Below are 21,945 nucleotides of genomic sequence, written 5' to 3' on the forward strand. Positions count from 1 at the left end.
TCTGATTTGGTCAGTAGTGCTTTGAAACATACAGTCTGAAGAGAAACCAGAGGAAGGATGGCTCAGTGATTGATGCACTAGCCTGGAACTCTGGAGAACAGGGTTCCATTTGCTGTGTGACCTTGGGCAAGTCACCTAACATCTCTGTGCCCCAGTTCCCCATCTGTAAAATGGGGATAGTAGCACTTCCGTACCTGCCAAGGCTGCTCCCAGGAAGTGTATATTGTCTTCTTTGTGTATGTAACTGCCTATTCATTCTTTAAGTAGTGTGTTGCTTGTTTGGGGGCTTTTCTGGGGGGTGGGGGTTTCTGATTTTTGGGGGGAGGGTTGAATTTCCCACTGGAAAGTGCGCAATTGGGAGCCAATCACAATCTGCCAGAAAAAAAAGGCTTGAAAAGGCTGCTTACTACATCCTTTTTTTTCCTTTGGTTTTTGGGTTCCTCCTGGCTCACCTAAGATTAGATAGACAATATTTTGTCCTTCCAATATTCCCACTGCAATTCCAACGAAGGTAGTTATTTTCTGGTGCACTGTCTCAAGTTTTTGTGTAGTGTCATTGGTTAAGAATGGCTACTGCATTCTCCCTCAGAGGTGACTGCATTTCTGTGCTGGGTGAGTGATCCCACTATCAACAATCCCAAGAGTATTTTAGGAGATCACTCTGTTTGAAAGGTGCCCTAAACCTTGCACTAACCTTCTTTGATTTCTGCAGGAGCTTCAACATACACATTTCCGTTGACTTTGATCTATGACTGCATCGTCTCCTGGTGACCTCTCTCCAATATTAGCTCAGCTGCAGAATGTAATAGACATTTGAAATCCATGTCCAGCTTCCAAACCCAGATCTTTAACAAACATTAATAAAAATCTAGGCAAGGATTCTTATTATATGGCAGGCTACCAAGTTCTAACTAGTTATCTTGGCTCATGTAATTCTCTCTTTTTTTATTATTATTATTTTGTAAAGAGAATTACATGCTGGATTTTCATATTTAGTTTCCTGTTCAGATCCTGAATCTGTAAGGGAGTCCAAGTTCTCCACACATTGGTAGCGTGAGAGTCAGCTGTAAACCTCAGTGTGCTATATCTCAGGGGTACCATTCATCACCAGAAAGCAACTCATTGGTATTACCATTTGACACTACTTCCAAGTGCACTTAGTCATTGTCAAACATAGAACTGCTTGCCCAGGATAGAAACAGGGCCCGCTGGGGGCTATTTGCTTTGGGTCTTTCCATGTAATTCATGTAAAATATGGATAAAGGTTATTTGGCTCTGTTATAGATCACAGCTTTGTTGCTCACAATACAACAGGCAAGGAGCATATGAATAGGTTCTTTTTTCTATTCTAGCTGTAGCAGCTTTCTCTAAATAATGCTTTCTTCTCTCTATAGCACCCACTTAAATTCCTTGCCTGCAGCATTATTAATTGGATGTAGGGCAACACCTTACAGTAAATGCCCCATGAATCTGGCTTTTGCTTCTTAAAGGCAAATTGCACTGTAAAATATTATCAGCTATTCTAAATACAGCAGCTGATTGCAAAGAGTAAATCACAAAATGTTTCTGTTTAAAAACTATCAAATATTTTAATAGCTTGCTTAACAAACAAGAAGCTACCATCTAGAGTCTGAGGATGAAGAGCAGAACAAGGGCAATGTTGCTCTGTTAGTTTGCATGGAAAGCAGGGGATTTTCAAAGCTGTTGTAAGAAATTCTAGTATTGTTAAATTAGTGTTTCTATCATCTATCAATCTTACTTTAAAAAATGCAGCCCTTATCTTACAACTTTGAACATTTTCTGATTCCCCATACTTTCAGATAGGAGCTATATTCTTTGTGTGCTATTCTGTACAGTGCCAGTTTTAGGGAAAATGGCACCCTGGGTGAACTTGCATTTTGGTGCCCTTGGCCCCCATTGGCTCCTCACCCTCCCTTCCCCCCAATGCCTGCACTGCACTACCTTTTGCCCCTAACCTCTTCACTGTGCCCCTTCACTCCTACTCCTTGCACCTCCCTCCTGCGCCCCTAACCCCTGCATCCCCCTCCTGCACCCACGTAGGGGAAACTGACCCACCTGGGTGCACAAAGCAGCTAGCATAGCTGCTTGCTCTCCCAGTGGACTACTGCTCCTCTGCCCCATGCACCCCTTGGGCTGCGTAAGGAGAGGGCACGAGAGCAGCAGCTGTTGATGCCTCAGCACAGCCCAGGTGGGGAAATGACCTGAATGCAGGGAGCCCTGGTGTTTAGGATATGAGAGAGAGAGAGAGAGAGAGGTGTTAAGGGGAATTTGTGTGTGCCTGAGTGTATGAGTGCACTGGCTCTTTAAGAAAGCACTCAAGGTCAGGAGCCTGAAGGCTTGTGTTCAAACACAAGTAGCCACCAGCAGCTCTGGACCCAGAGAGGCAGCTGTACACACACAGATTCGCCCTGTCTTATCACACCAGCTCAGTGGAATTCAGGTGCACAGGTGAGGAGGACACCCCAACACCAGTCCTTGCCCCCCAGCAGACAGGAGTATGCTCCCAGTCTGGAGTGGCCAGGGGCAGCTCTGGATAGGAGGGGTGGGGATGGTAACAGCAGCAGCTGCACATGTGGAGTAACGGGGAGGAGAACTGCTGCTCTAGAGGAGTCACCTGGCTCCCACAGCTGGTTGTCCAACTGCCCCCTGCAGCTTGGGTCTCTCACCCCTGTCTCCTCTCCAGCACTGCTGCTTGCCTGCCTGCCTGTACCTCCCTCCACCCAGCTGACCCTCAGCAGGTCAGGTTGGAATCCAAACCCTGTGCACAATGCCCTCTTTGGTGGGTTGCCCTGGGTAGGCGCCCAGACAGCCCACCCCAAAGGCCGGCCCTGACTCTGTCTCTCAGTAAGAGGGCCCAGTCTGATGAAACAATCTGCCCAATTTATAGATAATAAAAAGGTTGTGTATTTACAAAAACGTTTGCAAAATTCTTTGTTCAAGATCTCTTTATTCAGTCATATTAATGATCTAAGATATGAAATGAATCACTGTGTAGTTTCCTTTAGTTATTCTGGGATAATGCAATTTTGTATGAATTTTTCAGTTTCAAGGCTGGTTTAAACCAGCATTTTTCAAAGTTTGGGTTGCGACCCAGTACTGGGTTGTGGCATGTAAGGCACTGGGTCATGTTGGTCAGCACCACCGACAAGGAAGCTAAAAGTCCCGTCAGCGGTACTGTCCAATTATGGCAGGCTAGTGCCTACCTGCTCTGACACCGTGCTGTGCCCTGGAAGCATCCAGCAGTGGGTCCAGCTTCTAGGCAGGGGGGCCATGGGGTTCCGCATGCTGTCCCTGTCCTGATTTCCCCTTCCCAGCACTTCAATCTCCCCCAAGCCCCCCGCCCTGCCTTTTCCCACATCCACCCCGGAGTGTGCCTGGCCCCTGCTGCTCCACTGCTGCTGCCTCCTCCTTCTCCCTCCCCACACCCAGGGCCGGCACTATCATTTAGGCAGCCTCGGCAATCGCCTAGGGCACCAGGATTATTCGGGGGGCGGCATTTTGCCGGGGGGGCAGCAGGCGGCTCCGGTTGATCTGCTGCAGGCATGCCTGCGGAGGGTCCGCTGGTCCACGGCTCCGGTGGAGCTGCTGCAGTCATGTCTGTGGACGGTCGGCTGCTCGCGTGGCTCTGGTGGACCACCCGCAGGCATGCCTGCGGCAACTCCACCAGAGCCACAGACCAACGGACCCTCCGCAGGAATGACTGTGGCAGCTCCACCGGAGCTGCGGGATCTGTGCGGGGGGCGGCGAAATGGCCATGTGCCTAGGGCACGAGAAACCCTAGCGCCGGTCCTGCCCACACCTCCTGCACGCTGTGGAACATCTGATTGTGGTGGGTGGAAGGTGCTGGGAGGGAGGGGGAAGAGTTGATCAGCAGGGCGGCCAGTGGGCAGGAGGCCTAGGGGTTGGGGTGGGGTCTGACTGCTGGTGGGTGCTCAATACCCACCATTTTTTTTTCCCATTGTGCTCCAGTCCTGGAGTACCCACAGAGTGGAGTGGAGTGCTCCAGTCCTGGAGTACCCACAGAGTCTGCACCTATTATAGCAGTAGCTATGTCAGCAGGAGAAACTCTCCTGCTGAGATAGTGCTGTCTACACCAGCGCTTAAATCAGTATAAGTCATATTGCTCCTGGGGTGGCTAATTTATGTGAACATAACTTATGTCAACTTAAGCTGTAGTGTAGCCATAACATCTGTCTCTGCTGCACAGGTTGAGACATTCCATCTGCTTTAGAACTGTTGCAGATGATAGTGTCGTGCTCCCTGAATGCTGACCCATATAACAAGGCACATTTCCAGCCACAACAGTTTAAACAGAGGTGACGCAGGTAACTTTCTTGGGCCAGAAGACCAGAGATGGATAGAAACTTCAGTAACAAGCAATCAGCAAGCATATTAACTTGGGAATAACTAGCCCCTACTGCATTAAAGGGATAGTTAGTTCAAAAACATCCTACTTAATGAAAACTTGCTGTATATTAAAAGTAATTACATTTCCTTCTAAATATTTCTAATTGCTAAAGATGCCTTTAGTCTGGAACATTAGTTCTTTACAGCCTAGCTTCTTTGATCCTGCTCCATTTAATGAAGTCAGAGTTGTTTTTATGATGGAGCAATGATATCCATCCACACAAATTTTGATGTCACAAGAAAAGAATGAAGGACTTTATTCCATGGAGCTGGAGAAAGAAAATTATGAAATAGAAAACACTTAGGAGCTAAGTAGCTTGCTTTTCATATAGCACTTTACAAGCAACTAATTTATCTTCATAACACCCATGTGCATCAGGTATTATTAGCCTCATGTGTACACATGGGTAAACTGAGCCACGGAGAGGATAAGAGACTTGCCTAAAGCCACAAAGCAAGTCACTGGCAGAGATAGGAATACAACTCCACTCCTGATGCTTAGTCTCATGTTCATTCCACTAGACCTGTCTCATCTTGCTTTTTATTTCTGGAAGCATGAATTCAAATCCCAGTTTAGGGGCTCCAGAGAAACAGGTTCAAATTCTGGCTTAGGTCACAAGTGAAAAATGAAGTGTTTTTTTTTTTTCCAGTCTAGATGTGGGGCATGTTTTTCCATGTCATGTGGATGTTTGGAAGACAGATTAACATAATTTTCAGTGTCTCATTGAAAGATGCTCAGGACTGAGTACTGGCAGAATTGTGTGTGGAAGTTTTTGAGGGCATGTCTGCTCTTAAACTCTCACTTCAACAATAGGGGCTTGTCTACACTTGGAATGCTACAGCAGTGCAGCAACACCACTGTGGTGCTTCAGTGTAGACACTACTTAACGTAACACAAGGGGTTCTCCCATCTAGGTAATCCACCTCCCCAAATGGCGATAGCTAGGTCAACAGAATCCTTCCATCAACCTAGCACCATCTACACATTTCACCCCCCCCGAGAGATGTAACTATACTGATGTAGGTTCTCATCGTAGACTGTCCCTACAATGGAAAACAAGCAAAATGTCTATTTCAAAAGGCAGTCTAGAAAATAGCTCTCAAACATAGACTGTGAGATTAATGTTAAACATTTGAAATGCAGCTATTAATCATCAAACAATCTTTGTGCTTTTAATGGGCCATTTTTTTTAAAACAGTTTACTGAGAGCCCACAAAGCCTTAATGTGTGCAAAGCTAACTGGAGAAAACTGGTTTGGAAAATGAGGGGCAGCTTCCCTGAATCAAGGAGGGACTTGTCCGGACATACAAGCTGACCCAGAGACATGGTTTAGTAAACTGTTGGAGTGAGGGGTGGTGTCACTGATCTCTCTCTGGGTACAGCAGCAGGAGCTGGTTCTGAAAAGGGGATGTAAGAGCAAGGATTTGCTTTTTAGACATGCAAGATCTTTTTTTTCGTCTGTAACTGAGCTCAAAATGCCATATCTAGTTTAGCTAATGAGACGTGTACATCTCGATACATTAATCAGTTTCTCTTAATTATGGTATATTTAGAGCCTTGTGTGGATACAAAATTTGTATCCGCATCCGATCTGTAAACATGGTCCATGGATATCTGCATCTGCACACAGACTTGCAGGGCTCTCTATATAAAATTTGGATGTGCATCTATTCATGATCCACAAACATGGTCTGTGGATATCCACTGTTTGCAGGGCTCTAATTATATTATCTAGTTTTAATAAATTACTGTTTGGCTAATTTCACATAAACATCCCCAAAGAGAACCATAACTTATAAAGAAAGGTGAGGAAGGGTAAGGGAATCTCTCTTCCTCTCTCCATCAAGGAGTACAGACAGAGAGGTGTGGTTCCAGCAAGTTGTGTTATCATCAAACTATGATATTTGTACACAAGGGAGAAGCCACACACACACACAATAGCAAGGAGGAGACAAGAAATGTTGTTGATGTTTGTCATGGATACAGGACTAGCTGCACCTCTTTCCCCTCTGATTAGACCCCCTCGAGTGTCTAGCCTCTTGCCTTTACCTCTCCTAGGGTAAATCCATAATTATTCTCCCACGCTTAGGGCTTGGCTACACTTGCAAGTTAGAGCACATTATAGTAGCCCCAGGGGCCCTAACTCATGACCCATCCACACTGGCAAGGCACTTAGAGCGCCTCAACTCTGCAGCTGGATTGCTCCTGGTAATCCACCTCCACGAGAAGCATTACAGATGCTGTGCCTCAGCTGAAACGCCCCAGCATCAATGTGAACAAGGTGCTGCATTACTGCACTCTGAGCGGCCTCCAGAAATGTCCCATAATCTCCTTAATTCAAGTGGCCACTCTTGTCATTGTTTTGGGATCAGCTGTAGGAATGCGGATATGCCCTTTCAAAGCTCCGTTTCTGACAGCAGGCATGCTTATCTGCTCTGGGACAAAGCAACCATTATGGTGGAATGTTGCTTGCTGTAAGTGTGTGAAAGAGAGAGTCGTGGGGGGAGAGTCTGCTGCTCTCTGAACTTACAAGACAGCATGCTGACATGCTCAGCCCCGCCCAATCCCTCTCTCTTCCCCCCCACATACACTCCACTCCACCCCCATTTGAAAAGCACGTTGCAGCCACTTGCATGCTGGGATGGCTACCACAATGCACTGGTCTCTGTGACATTGCAAGACCTGCTAATGTGGCCACGCCACTGCACTTGAATCTGACAGTGTGGACACACTGCAGTGCTTTCCCTACTGCACTCTCGGAGGGCTGGTTTAACTCACAGCGCTCTACAGCATGCCCTTAGACAGAGCCCTGGGCTTACCCAGTAGGTTTGACTGAATTTGGAGATCTGAAGTTCTTCCCTTTGAGAGTCTGATCAGTGGTGTATATAGTGACCAAATAGCCTTCATAAAGCAAAGCATTGTTTGTTTTTAACAGTAGGAAAAATACTTGGGAGAGAAAAAGGATTTTAAAACAATAGTCTGTGAGCATGTCTGTGTTATCTAAAGACTTACTATCCCCTGATGGTAAACTAGGCAGGCCTAATTCTTCAGATGCCCCAGTGAGCATCTGTGTCTGACCCTTGGTCTTCCAAACAACTCCCTCCCATCTCTTGAAGCAGAGTCAATTTTTAAACTGCTGTGGTCATTTTGATTTCTGGTGTGCACAAGCCTTTTCCTGTAATGCCATTTTTCTCTTAACAGCCCTCAAGTGTGTGCAGAGAAGAGGCTCACCTTGAGCCATTCTTTCCCCTTCCTCTGCTTGTTTTTCCTCACAGTCCCATATTAAACTAAACCAATATATTAATACAGTACACCTCCCAATAACCAGGCCAACATATGGTATTTATAAATTATTATAGAGTGGCTCCAATTCCATCACAGTGCAACCTTTCAACTGCAGGTCACTGCTTCACATCTTACATAGGTAGGGAGTAACCAACAATTGTTATCCTCTGTTGTTCAGTTGCCAGTTGAAATGAATTGGCAATCTCCATCCATTTCTGGGGAGCAGTTGATTATTATCTTGTATTGCGTGTAGGAACTAAATGTCCCGCATCAGGACTGGCATCCTTTTGTGCTCCATGTCCAGATCACATAAAATCACTCCAAGCTTGGCAAAGATTTAAACCCTTATACACGATCGCAGCAGAAAAAACAAGGATTTAATAGCAATGAGACTGCAGTCCCCTCGCCCCTTGTAAGACACAAGTTTGCAATGCTACGTGACTAAGGAAAAAAGAAACCAAAGTAGTCTGGATGTTCATTCACAAAATTAGCATGTCGTTGAGCAGGTAGGTCACACTGCCTGTCTATATAGCTCTGGTGAGACAGGATCTGAAATATTGTGACAGTTGGGGCATCATATTACCAGGAAGTTGGTCATAAACTGGAAGAAGCTTAGAAAAGAGCAACTGGCAACTAAAGGAACTGATCTGTAGAAAGCTTAAAAGGAGATATATGTATGTTTCCCATAAAATCACGCTCCTGCCTTGATATTTACCTCCTTCAAATATGTGTAGATTAATAGTGACTAAAGGGGTACATGATAGGGGTACACAATACTACAAATATTTGAAGACTGTAATTACCAAGAAGGGAAAATTGTGCGTGAAAGAAAGATGTATTTCAGGAAAAACTTCCTGTTAATGAGAATTACTAAATTGCAGAATAGTCTTCCAAGAGAATTGGTAGAGGCCTCATTGCTTAGAACTTTTAAAACTAGACCACACAGGACATACTATAGTGTACAGTAGGGGAGCAACTGTGCAGTGGCAGGGAGCTAGATTGGATGATTGAATAGGTCTTTTCTATCACTATCTTCTATGATTCAGTACCCTACCTGCCAAAATAACACAGCTTTCCATTGGAGTAAAGAGTTAAAGGGAAGAAACAAAGGGGTTAAGGTAGCATCTACCACATTCAGAGATTGTTTCTTTCAAGATGACTCATTTTATTGCATTCATAAAAGTTGATATCTAAAGCATAAGACAGAGTTACAAGCAAAGCTGTGGTGTGGTGCTACTCAGATATCATCTTTAATATGCATGGGGATATGAATTCAAACTCATGCTGCCTTGAGCCTGTTATTGCTTTCCTGATAACAACAAGACTGCAAATAATAATGAGACTTTGAGGAAATGGAGTGACCTTTTTCCATTCAATGTCAGGGTTTTATCAGAACAAATGTGTTTCAGCTGCCTTCACCGAAAGATTCTACGTCACCAATGCAGTCTGAAAGGCTAACAGCAGATTCCCAGCACAAGATAGTGAGGCAACTCAGAGCCTCAAGAAGCATCTTTTCTTCACCTGCTATCACCTGTATACAGTGCCAAGCCAAAACTTGTTTTAAGGAAGAAGAGTTGAATTTAAATAAATAAGTTTAGTGCCTGAATGTTCCAAACTTGTATCAGAGAAGGCTTTGAAATCCTGGGTCCTCTGGTACTGTTCTCTGGCTTTCTGACATAATCAATATTAAACGATCATCAGTCCAAATTTTACCTTGGTGATCACTACAAAAGGAAATGATGTAAGGGTGTTCCTGCTTGGGGAAAAAACTGAGTGTTCCTCCACTGCTTTTTTTTGTGGGGGGGTCAAGCGTCTCTATAACAAAGAGGATTAGACACTTGGCTGTGAAGCCACACCGGGCCCTGTGTTCTGGGGGCTCCACACTTTAGACCTCATCCTTGAGCCTACAAAACAGTTGAGTTAGAAGACCTGAAATTCCCTTGGGCTCTAGGGCCCAGATTCTCAAAGGTAGTTAAGTGCCTGTCTTCCATGGAAATCAATAGCAGTTAAGAGCCTAAATACCTCTGGGCCTCATCTTTGTGAGTGTAACCAGCTACAGGGACAGCAACCCAACTAAAAGGGTTGATAGGAACAAGGCTAGAGCTTGGAAGAAGAGGCTCCCCAACCCCTGCACTATGTTCCCATCCGATGATCAGAACCTGTCCCTTCTAACGCCTCCTGACACTCTGACTTCTGTTTTTTCTTATGTAAGCAGAGTCAGGATGAGCTCTACCCTGACATCTGGTGGAAAGAATTTCAGAGAGTGTATTTGCATAGGCACGCCTACCCCACCCCAGGCTGCCGAGCTGTGGGACTGCTTTGTGACAGAAATGACTCAACCTCAGTTGGGTGGTACTTGCTAGACAAGGGACATGGGTTCCAATTCCCAGTGAATTGAGAGAGGCTGGGGACAGCTATCTGTGCCTGGTGGTGCAGTCCCCTTGTGGAGCCAGAAGCACCAGTTCCACCCCCTCCTCTCTCCACTGTGGAATGTCAGAGTTGATTTTTTTATTTCCTTAAGAATCTAGATACAGGTGACTGAGCTGAACTCACTTTGGGCTAATGGTGCACTAGCAGTGGGGCTCCCCTACTAAGAGCTGAAATCACTAAAGAGCTGAAATTACTGAGCTGAGAGCACTGAGTACTGTGCTAACTAGTGGGGGAGCCTGAAGCTATACTGTGGAATAGAGCAGCTGATGGAGTGGAGCATGGGACAGCTGGTGGAGCGGAGCAACTGGCAGAGCGGAGTAGCTGTGGGACGGGTGGAGCAGCCCACAGAGTGAGCAGAGCCAAGCAGTTTGCAGAGAGAACTGGAGCAGCTCATGGAGCAGAGCAGCTGGTGGAGCGGAGCAGTTTGTGGAGAAGGCAGAAGCAGAACCCACGGAGAGGCAGGGCAGTTGGCCCCGGACCATGTAAGGTGCCAGGCTGGGGGGAGGGACCTCTACAGATAAACTCTCGAACTCTGGGGTGTCATTGACCAGAGACTTTTGGGTTGTTGGACTTTGGGGTGATTGGACTTAAAACCCAAAGGAGAAAAAGGACAGTGCCAAACATACTTGGAGGTGGGTTTTGTTTATGGTTTGTGTTATAACCCTGTTTGTGGTGTTTCTCAATGGGATGCAGCATTGATTCCTTCATTAAAAAGATTTTGCTACACTCAGAGTCCGTGCTTGCGAGAGGGGAAGTATTGCCTCCTAGAGGCGCCCGGGGGGTGTGTGGTATGTAAGTGTCCCAGGTCACTGAGTGGGGGCTCGAGCCGGTTATGCATTGTGTTACTGAAACGGAACCCCTGGATACTGAACCCGGCCCTTGTTGCTGCCAACTCAGAGGGGCAGAAGGCTTACACTTACAAGTGCCCTGACTCCTCGGCTACTGAACCCCGCCCACCTAATGACAAGCGCTCCCTAGATGAAGGTACCCAGTACACCAGCTCCCTGCACTGCACATTCCCGGTTCAGCATAGCACTAGGCAAAGCCTGGGGCAAGGCCTTGCAAAGAACAGGCAGTGGCACGCAGGGGACCAGGGAGCAGAGAAGCTGCCCAATGACAGAACACCCCGCAATGAAGCATTGGGCTACAAAATGACCCCAAAGACCAGACCAGACCAGCAGCCTTCAGCGCCTCCATTCACTCTCCACGGTACTCCCCACACCTCCACCTGCCCAACCCCATCGCCATAGACGCACCCACCTCCTCACCCACGCTCATTGGCTCCCCGAAGTCACGTGCCCTTAGCCCACGGGAAGACACACGTGATGTGGTCTCAGCTAGCGTTTCTAGCCCAGTAAGGCGGGGCTGATGACATCATCCTACCGCCGGCACTTTGGGCGGGGCTGAGGGCTGGCAGGGGCAGCGGTTCTCGCTACGTCATCTCTATGCGCCGGTGGTAGGGCGACTCCTGGGCAGAGTGAGGTGCGCGTGTGGCGGTAGGACGGTGGTCGCGCGGGGCATGGTGGTGTGAGTAGCTCTGAGTGCCCCCCGTGGGGCCTGGTGCGCGTATCACCGCGCAGCGCCGGCCACCGGTTCCGCTCCCGCGGGCTGCTGCGGGCAGCGCCCCGCTCCCTGCGGCGCCAGTCTCTGGCTGGCAGCGTTGTCCCAGCTCAGCCGCCCCGGCCTGGGGCGAGCCGGGTATAACTGCCCGGCCTGCGGGGTGATAAACGACCGGCCCCGCCCCGGCTCTTCCCCGGGCCCTAGCTGCGCCGCGTGCCCGGGTGACAGGCGGGCCCTAGAGCGGCCGTGTCCGCGCCGGGCTGGTGCGTGGCTGGCTGCCGCAGGACTGCGAAGAACGCTCCCACCTCGGCAGGCTCACACGCGGGGGCTGCTCGCTTGCTTGCAGAGGTCAGGGCTGGCTCGAGAGGTTTTGGGCTGGAGCACTGCTCCCCCTGGGGAAGGCCAGCGTGACGGGGGCTCGCCGCACTGCCCTCCGAGGTGCTGAAGTGGGGAGAGGTGGTGACTGGCATTCATGTGACTTGTATCCTGTCTGCTTCTTTCAGGCACATCATGTCCAAACTGAGGGTGTCCCGTGTGGGGCTTGGGATGCTGCTGGGTGCGGCTGCAGGGATCGGGGTCTTCTATGTGTTCTACAAACAGAGGCGGAAAAGGCCCTGGTGGGGACGCAGCTCCAGGCACTCTGGGGTTCAGTACATGCAGAACTCTGTGGGGCCCCATGAAAATGCAGAGACTCGAGGGAACCATAACCAGGGTATGGTAATTATTTCTGTTTCTTCTTTTTTTCTTCTGTGTTATCTGCAAAACTGGTCTCTCACTGGCAAGGGTGGATTTGTCCTTCATGCCTGAACTTTGGTTCAGTGCTACCGCTACTGCTTTTTCCATTTGTAGCTCAGAAATGGTTAGTATATAATTGGGATATTACCATTTCAGGAGGTAAACTGCCCACTTGCTCACCCAAAAGATGATACATAAGACACTTCAGTAGATCATCTTAAAATAACTGACCTAAATTAAAAATAATCCACTTGTTACTGGAAAAATTAAATGCACACTTTCATCAAATTAATATAACTTAAAAAATCTGACTGGCTGCTAATAACCTGTTAGTTAATTAAAAAATTGTAAAGATCCAAGATAGGCAGCCTTCTTCCAAGCAGTTGCTAAGTGCTGAACAAACCCCAATTCATATCAGTGGAGAACTGAACAGAATAAATTATTATTAAACACTTTAAAGAACACATCATAAACAAGCAGGATGCTAAACATCACTGTTACACAATGCAAAATGGTTGAACATCACATTCTCCAGTCTTTAGCCCTAATTTTGGATGGAGCTCTTTGTTATGGACCCCCCATTGAAGTCAGGGAGGCACCATGCAAATTTAGGGGACTGCCCACATGCCGCCAGTTGCAGGGTCGTGCCCTGAATGATTACCATAATTTAGTTTTCACCATTTATGAGCTTTCATTTCTTTTAGAATGCATTTAGCTTGGATACTAAATAGCAGCTTTCACTTTCTTCTTTAGTTGGTTTCCATTCACTTTCACTTTTGCACAAGGCTATTCTGCAGATTTGCAAATCTGTAGAAGGGAAACCTCAAGGGACATAGACTTGAAGGTCAGAAGGGAACATCATGATCATCTAGTCTGACCTCCTGCGTATTGCAGGGCACAAAATTTTACCCCCCCCCTCCTCCTGTGACAGACCTGTAACCTCTGGCTGAGTTACTGAAGTCCTCAAATCATGACTTTAAAGACTTCAAGTTACAGAAAATCCACCATTTACATTAGTTTAAACTGCGAGTGACCCAGGCCCCATTCTGCAGAGGAAGGTGAAAAACCTGCAGGGTCTCTGCCAATCTGACCTGGGGGGAAATTCCTTCCTGACCCCAAATGTGGTGATCACTTAGACCCTGAGCATGTGGGCAAGATCCACCAGCCAGACACCTGGGAAAGACATAGTCAACTTACCAAAATAACTTTTTAAATGAAAAAAGTTATTTGCTACATGTGTTATAAATAATACGGAAGACTAAAAAGAGATTTTTTTCTCTGCTTTTTCTGATTTGTTTGCTTTGCATACAGTCAGTGTCATTGTTTTCCTCTATATAGTTTGGGGTGGATCCTGCAACTGACTCCACCTGGATTTGCTCTGGTGTTCGTGCAGAGCCATATCAACTTGAATAGGGCTTACTTTACAGGAGCTAGACCAGTGGTTCTCAGCTGGGAGTCTGTGGCCCCCTGGGTGTCTGCGAGCCCTTTTGGGGAGCTGCGAGGCTGAAACCCTGAGCCCCAGCATTCCCCTGCTGCGGGGCTGAAACCCTGAGCCCTAGTGCCCACCTGCCACAGAGCTGAAACATCAAGAACTGGTCGTCTGTCCCCCCCCCCATGCAGTGCCAGAGCAGGACAGTCACGGGGGTAGCTCCACCCCGCCCCTTCCTCCTCTCCCTGTCCCTGAAGCTGGAGTTGGGCAGTGCAGCATTCACCAGGGTGTATCATGGAGCAGGCAACCATAGCATTCCTCCGTCCGCTACTGGTGCCCGGGGGTTGCGGCTGCTCCTCAGCTCAAGCAGTCAGTAAGAGCTGTCCAGGCAGTGGGACCCCCCATTTATGGCCGGCATAGCCCTTGGGGAGCAGTGACCACAGGGGAGCCCTCCTGGCACACAGCCCCTGGCTGCCCCTTCCCAGTATCCTGAGCTACCCCCCCATACCTGCACACAGCCCCTAGCTAACCCTTCCCTGTACCCTGAGCAGTTATTAAACTTCTTGAGCACAACCCAAACAGGCTGGGTGGCCTGCTGAGGTGTGTCAGTGGGTGGAGGTGGCATTGCCTTCCTAGACTCTGATGTGTGGAGCTGGCCCAAGCCCTGACGGCTTCTGTTCCGCTCCCTGCTCAAAAAAAATAGATATCAACTACACCTATCCCTGAGGGCCCACTCCTGGCTCATAGCCCCGAGCTCCCCACCGTTCCTCAACTGGGCCCTGTTGTTTTTATAGCATGTTGAGAGGTGCCTCAGAAGAAAAAAGGTTGAGAACCTCTGAGCTAGACCATAGTAAGTTTCTAAATGTTTTTTTTTTTTTTTTGGTGAGTTTTTCATAAGCAAATGGGGGACAAAATATTTTATTTAAAGAGAACCAGGACCCCAGTGTGCTAGGTGCTGTACAAACACAAAATAAAAATACATTCTCTACCCCAAAGAGCTTACATCTAACTGATGTTAATTTTCTTTGTACCATTTTACTTCTCTTAAATCATTTGTTTCAGTTCATCTGCAAATTTGACACCATCAGCTCAGGATTAAACAAAGGCTGTGAATGGCTTGCCAATTACAGAACCAGTTTCTCCTCCCTTGGTTTTCACACCTCAACTGCTAGAACAGGGCCTCATCCTCCCTGATTGAACTACCTCATTATCTCTAGCTTGCCTGCGTATATATACCTGCCCCTGGAAATTTCCACTACATGCATCTGAAGAAGTGGGTATTCACCCACGAAAGCTCATGCTCCAAACCGTTTGTTAGTCTATAAGGTGCCACAGGACTCTTTGCTGCTTTTACAGATCCAGACTAACACGGCTAACCCTCTGATACTTGTTTAAAAGTAGTGATGTGGACAAGGATGTGGAACTGAATAATTAGATCATTACAACAACTAGATTGTGTTCAACTGCATAAAAGTAAGGACATAAGAATGGCCATAGTGGGATAGGCTATGAGCCATCTAGCTTAATATGCTGTCTTCCAACAGTAGCCCGTGCCAGGTGCTTCAGAGGGAAGGAACAGAACAGGTCATTTATCAAATGATCCATGTCCTTTCATCCACTCCCAGCTTCTAGCAGTTACAGACTTAGGGAGACCCAGAGCATGGGGTTGCATCCCTGAGCATCTTGGTTAATAACCATTGATGGATGTATCCTCCATGAACTTATCTAATTATTTTCTGAACTCAATTATAGTTTTGGCCTTCACAACATCCTCTGGCAACAAGTTCCACGGGTTGACTGTGTGTTGTGTGAAGTTCTTCCATTCGTTTGTTTCAAGATGTAACTGTAGTGTGTAGGTTGTATGGGACAAGTGCACTGAACCACTTTTCTAAGTGGCTTTTTCCCAAGTTCATTCTCTATTAACAGTATTCTAAAACACATTATTTTTCTGCAAAGAAATTTCTTTCAGGTCCTTTACTTTCCCTTTTTGTTAGCTTTTGCATTGTTTTTCATTAACTTTACTGTGCCGTTTACAGGCTAATACAGATTCAGTTGTGTGGAGAGTTGTTTTTCGTGTTGTATTTTTCGGGTTTGTTTGAAGTAAAACATAAAGGGACACTTACAATTTTCTTAAAACTAAGACCAATGAAATTGTAATATTTTTTTTACAAAAATTAAAAAAAATCCAGTTAAAACATAGTAAAAAATGGTATCCCCATACTTGTCCATAACCAAACTTTTTTACAGCTAAGAATTTGAAAGTGTAACTAACTTGATTGATAATTGACCAAGCTGAAAAATGGAACAGGTAAACAATGATCCTAAATAGAGAGAAACAAATAGGAGTGTTAAATGTTTCACTTTCAATAAATCATGATGGTGGTAGTAACATAGATAAAGAACCTTGTTTACACCAGAAGATTTTTTTTTTCAGTTGTATCCCTCTAAATATATTGAAAGAAGTTAGTGATTTCAGTGTAGAAGATAGTCTTGTAATTCAGGATATGCAATACATCAGTTTAACTAGGTTTACAGCATAAGCAGCAAGCTTTCACTCAGTTTGGGTTTTTATTTTTGTATTTTACAATATGTTCTATTATATCTTAAAAGGGACTGCCAGCTATTATGCCCAACATTTAATTTATTCTTTTTTTGGGGGAGGATGGGGGGCGGGCGGGAAGGGAGTATGACTTGTTACCAGGGTGCTGGGTGTGCTTTGGAAGAAAATTACACTGAAATAATAAGAAATTTGATTTTTTTTAAAATTTACACAGCACTGCAGAAGAATGCTGCCATCCCAGCAAAGTAGCATTTTGCAAACCAGAAAGTGAAATCTAGAAGTCTAACTTTGTTTGTTGTTTATGTTGTTAATGTCTAAATCAAAAACATAAGTAATGAGAAGCAAGATACTTATCATTTTTCAGTTTTAATAATCTGAAGGGTTGACAGACTGTTTTATTTAAGATTCCTTCCTTTGAAGTCCTGTCACCTATTCCCAGCTTCTGGCAAATAGAGGCTATGGACACGATCCCTGCCTATCTTGACCAATAGCCATTGATGGACCTATCTTCCAGGAACTTATCCAGTTCTTTTTTGAACCCTTCATATTTTCTGGCAAAAAGTTCCACAAGTTGACTGTGTGTTGTGTGAAGAAATACTTGCTTCTCTTTTGTTTTAAATCTGCTACCTATTAATTTCATTTGGTGACCCTTAGTTCTTGCGTGATGAGACGGAGTAAATAACACTTCTTCATTTACTTTCTCCACACAAATCATGATTTTATAGACCCTCTATTATCCCTTAGTCATTTCTTGAGTGGTAACAACTAATTTAGACCCGATCATTTTATATGTATAGTTGGGATTATGTTTTTTAATATGCATTACTTTGCATTTATCAACATTGAATTTCATCTGCCATTTTGTTGCCAAGTCACCCAGTTTTGTGAGATTCTTTTGCAGCTCTTTGCAGTCTGCTTTGGATTTAACTGTCTTGAGGAGTTTTGTATCATCTGCAAATTTTGCCACCTCAGTGTTTGCTCCTTTTTTTTTTTCTGCTTATTTACAAATATGTTGAAGTACCTGTCCCAACACAGACCCCTGGAGGACACCACTATTTACCTCTCTCCATTCTGAAAACTGACCATTTATTCCTACCCTTTGTTTCCTATCTTTTAACCAGTTACTGATCAATGAGGACCTTCCTTCTTATCCCATGAGAGCTTACTTTTTTTTACGAGCCTTTGGTGAGGGATCTTGTTAAAGGCTTTCTGAAAATCTAAGTACACTATATCCACTGGATTACGCTTGTCCACATGCTTGTTGACTCCCTCAAAGAAATCTAGTAGATTGATGAGACATGATTTCCCTTTACAAAAATCATGTTGAGTCTTCTCAAACAAATCATGTTCATCTATGTGTCTGATAGTTCTGTTCTTTACTATAGTTTCAGCCAGTTTTCCCAGTACTGAAGTCAGGCTTATTGGCCTGTAATTGCTGGGATTACCTCTGGAGCCTTTCTTAAAAATTGCTGTCACCTTAGGCTTAGTGGGAATATACCTTTAAAACCTGCCTGTGACAGACAAATAGTGTTAACTAAGGAAAAGAAAGGAATTAATGCTTAAAAATAAGCAACCTCCTTGATTGCAGTGGTCACTGATGTATTCATTTTTTTCCCCTGCAGTGCGCTATTACATTGTTTTATTCCCCTCTTTGAATGTCCAGAAACAAGCATCTGGCAATGTTTTCCTGTTTCTATTCTTTGCCACTCATCTCTGTATAACTTTTTTTTCTCACTCTTTTAGTTCTGCTTATAAGACAAGCACCAATGGAGGCTGGTGATGGCACTGCATACACAACTCTTTTAACACAAGAAGAGCAGGTGGAAGTGCTGAACCGTCTGGACTTTGTGCTGAAAAACATAACAGAGCTACGAAAAGAAGTGGAGGAGCTGAAGAACAGCCTGCAGAGTTTAGCTGGCGAGATCATTGAAGAAGTCAAGTACGTACAAAACCACCCTCTTTTGTCAATCAGAGAGAATTAGAAAACCATCTCTCTATATGCTTTGAAAGAGCTCACAGATCAACAGGTTTTACGTAAAAACAATTTTGTCCTCTCTGTCTTCTCTAACAAAGATATCAACCGAAGTATTGTGTATAAATGGGGATCAGGATAAGTCTCTCAGGCACAGTGCATATTCACCCTTCGTTACAATGCTCTAAAAATGGGCGAGGTTGTAAGCTACTGTTTTCTAAAATTTGTCCCATCTTCCCCCACCTAACTCACCCAAACAGAGTCAATGCCAGCCAAGGAAATTTGAAATCCGATGTATGCTCGATATTCTACAGTCTGGATAATCTGAACGTGCACAGATGTGTTTACAATCTCATTTTGTGTAAATCCCACTAAAGAGTAGGATTGTTTAAACTGGAAAGGAGAAGAACTGGAAGGAATAGGCTTTAAGTTGTCAAAATTGTGACAAGAATAGTGAAAACTAATCATTCAGTCCTTTTCGATTTGTTCGTAACACAAGAACAAGGAGGTATTCGGTGGAATTAAAAGCCCAGTAAATCTAGAATCAATAAATGGAAATACTTGTCTTATAAGGTTTTCTTGTTCACTAGATGTGAAATTCTGGCCCTACTCAAGTCAAAACTTCTTTTCACTTCACTGAGGTCAGTATTTCACCCTAGGTGTACACTTACTCAAAGGTCAGTGGAACAGTTACTCTGGACTCTTAGGACTGTAACTTGGACAATTAATACTTATAGTTGTACAAAACAATGACAGTATAAGAAGTCATATCTATGCTTCAGGATGTGTGATCATCTCCCTATTTCAGGAATTAAGTTTTCTTGTCATGTACAACACTGTCCATAAGATTAGGTGCATGGTGGGTGTTTTCCTTCCTCTAAGCATTGAGTGCTCCCGGCTGTCTTAGACAGATGCTGAACCAGATGGACTTGTGGTCTGTACATTTCTGGCTCTTTTCTTGTCTCTGTAGCAATGTTTGTCCAATTAATATCTACTGTAGATTACCTAGTGAAAAGAATATCCTGTAAAACCTGAGCTCTTTGGGGGCAGGGGCTGTCTTTTTGTTTTGTGTTCGTAGAATACCTAGCACAGTGAGGTCCTTGTCTGAGTAGGGCCTTTAGGCACTGTGATAATATGATTGATAAATAACGTTCCTTCATCTTTCTTCACTGGAAGGATGATTTATTTACACTTTTTCTGTTTGCATACGAGTTTGTTTGATCTCATTTTACAGTGTAGCCCACAGTATTTTAAACTTGGCAATTTGTGACTTCACCCACAGGGAGCAGGAACAAGTAGCCATTTTAATTGTTGCTCCTTTGATATGGAGTGGATGTAATAGACTGGGGGATTAGAAGGAAAGAAATTGACACAGACTGAAATAGACACTTCTTCTCTCGTCATCACTGTGTTTCTGTCTGTCTTTCAGGTCCCACCTGGAAGAAACCCAGAAGGTAACTCGGCGGAGGCGGTACCCATTTCCTAGAGAAAGGAGTGATTCCACAGGGTCTAGCTCTATTTATTTCACAGCCAGCTCAAGAGGGGCCAATACAGATGATGGTGAAAGTGAAGGAGGGTAAGCGGAACATCAGTCAAGAACTGTTCTTGGTCTCTGAAACTCAACAGCCACTTACTTCATTGTATTCTGTATCATAGATGGGATGTTTCAATAGATGCATTTTTTTCCCTGTCCTTCTTGCATGAAACCTAGCTGTTTTCTTTAAAAAGCTAGAAGTTTCAGATACTACACCTGGCCCTGAGTCCTCCTACCAAGAATTGTAATTTTGCTATGATGTTTTATAATTTAAAAAACAAAAAATTATCCCCTTCAGTTCCTGTTTGATAAACAGTCAGAGTGAGATGTGACAGTTTATATGCCATTGCAGGCAAACTAGCAAGGAAATTATGACAGGGCTGGAGGGAAATAAAGAAATATTCCAGTTGGCTCTAGTTATAATTGTGGAGTATGGTGTTCTTTGAATTGTAATTCAAGAGAGGTGCTCTAGTTAGGGGCAGGCAACTTTCACTGAGAGTTTGAGCAGTAGGGCTCCATTAACGCAAACCTATGAAATCTACTGTAGTTTGAATCAGAACAGGCAGTTAGGTACAGCTGGGAGCAAGAACCCACTGTTGAGGATGAAGCTGACCTCACTGACTAAAGGGTGATTGGAATAAGCCTTTGGCTAGGAGATGGGTACTCTAATTCTAAATGTGACATTCTGGGAGAGATTATGTAAATCTGGTTTACACTTACCATAACCTTAGTCCCAGATTTGGACCTTAGCGTCCAAAATATGGGGGTTAGCATGAAAACCTCCAAGCTTAGTTACCAGCTTGGACCTGGTACCTGCTGCCACCACCCAAAAAATTAGAGTGTTTTGGGGCACTCTGGTCCCCCTGAAAAACCTTCCCTGGGACCCCAAGACCCAAATCCCTTGAGTCTCACAACAAAGGGAAATAATCCTTTTTCCCTTCCCCCCTCCAGGTGCTCCTGGAGAGATACACAGACACAAGCTCTGTGAAACTACACAGAGAGACTCCCCCTCTCTGTTCCCAATCCTGGAAACAAAAAGTACTTTCCTATTCCCCCAGAGGGAATGCAAAATCAGGCTAGCAATCCAACACACAGATCTCCCCTTGATTTCTTCCTCCCACCAATTCCCTGGTGAGTACAGACTCAATTTCCCTGAAGTAAAGAAAAACTCCAACAGGTCTTAAAAGAAAGCTTTATATAAAAAGAAAGAAAAATACATACAAATGTTCTCTCTGTATTAAGATGATATAATACAGGGTTGATTGCTTAAAAGAATATTGAATAAACAGCCTTATTCAAAAAGAATACAAATCAAAGCACTCCAGCACTTATATTCATGCAAATACCAAAGAAAAGAAACCATATAACTTACTATCTGATCTCTTTGTCCTTACACTTAGAAACAGAAGACTAGAAAGTAGAAACTGCTTCTCCAAAGCTCAGAGAAAGCAGGCAGGCAGACAAAAGACTCAGACACACAATTCCCTCCACCCAAAGTTGAAAAAATCCGGTTTCCTGATTGGTCCTCTGGTCAGGTGCTTCAGGTGAAGAGACATTAACCCTTAGCTATCTGTTTATGACAACACTAACAAATCATTTGGGGTCAGAGTGGCAAAGAGCAACAGCAACTGTCAGGCCATAAACCAAAATTACTTTTGAAGTAGTGTTTTCTAAAAAATTCTGAAATTAGAAGGAAGTTAAACAGAATACAACATCTCTAATTCTAATTCTACATTATGAAATTAGGTCAATTTAATAGAAGTCGATTTCTTTTAGAAATTGATTAGATACAATCGATTTGTTTGTACCCACTAAGCGCATTAAATCGGCGGTGTGCGTCCACAGTACTGACGCGAGCGTCAAATTTCATAGCGTTGCACTGTGATAGCTATCCCACAGTTCCTGCAGTCTCTGCCTCCCATTGGAATTTTGGGTTGAGCTCCCAGTGCCTGATGAGGCAAAAACATTGTCACGGGTGGTTCTGGGTACATGCCGTCAGACCCCCCTTTCT

General features: G+C 44.8%; 1 protein-coding gene across 2 annotated transcripts in view; it reads left to right on the forward strand.

Annotated features, from left to right (window-relative positions):
* The first annotated feature begins 11,582 nt into the window (after positions 1–11,582).
* Positions 11,583–21,945, forward strand: part of RMDN3 (regulator of microtubule dynamics 3) — a 74,008-nt gene continuing 63,645 nt past the window's right edge. The window contains exons 1-4 of one of the 2 annotated variants that reach the window (XM_050954841.1): positions 11,583–11,671; positions 12,208–12,416; positions 18,172–18,367; positions 19,830–19,976. In XM_050954841.1, coding sequence (XP_050810798.1) covers positions 11,664–11,671; positions 12,208–12,416; positions 18,172–18,367; positions 19,830–19,976 — 560 coding nt within the window. In that variant the 5' untranslated portion in view covers positions 11,583–11,663. The remainder of the gene's footprint in view (positions 11,672–12,207; positions 12,417–18,171; positions 18,368–19,829; positions 19,977–21,945) is intronic. The other variant, XM_050954842.1, reaches the window with a different exon arrangement.

This window comes from Gopherus flavomarginatus, chromosome 5 (genome assembly GCF_025201925.1).
Source record: "Gopherus flavomarginatus isolate rGopFla2 chromosome 5, rGopFla2.mat.asm, whole genome shotgun sequence".
Taxonomy (NCBI): domain Eukaryota; kingdom Metazoa; phylum Chordata; order Testudines; family Testudinidae; genus Gopherus; species Gopherus flavomarginatus.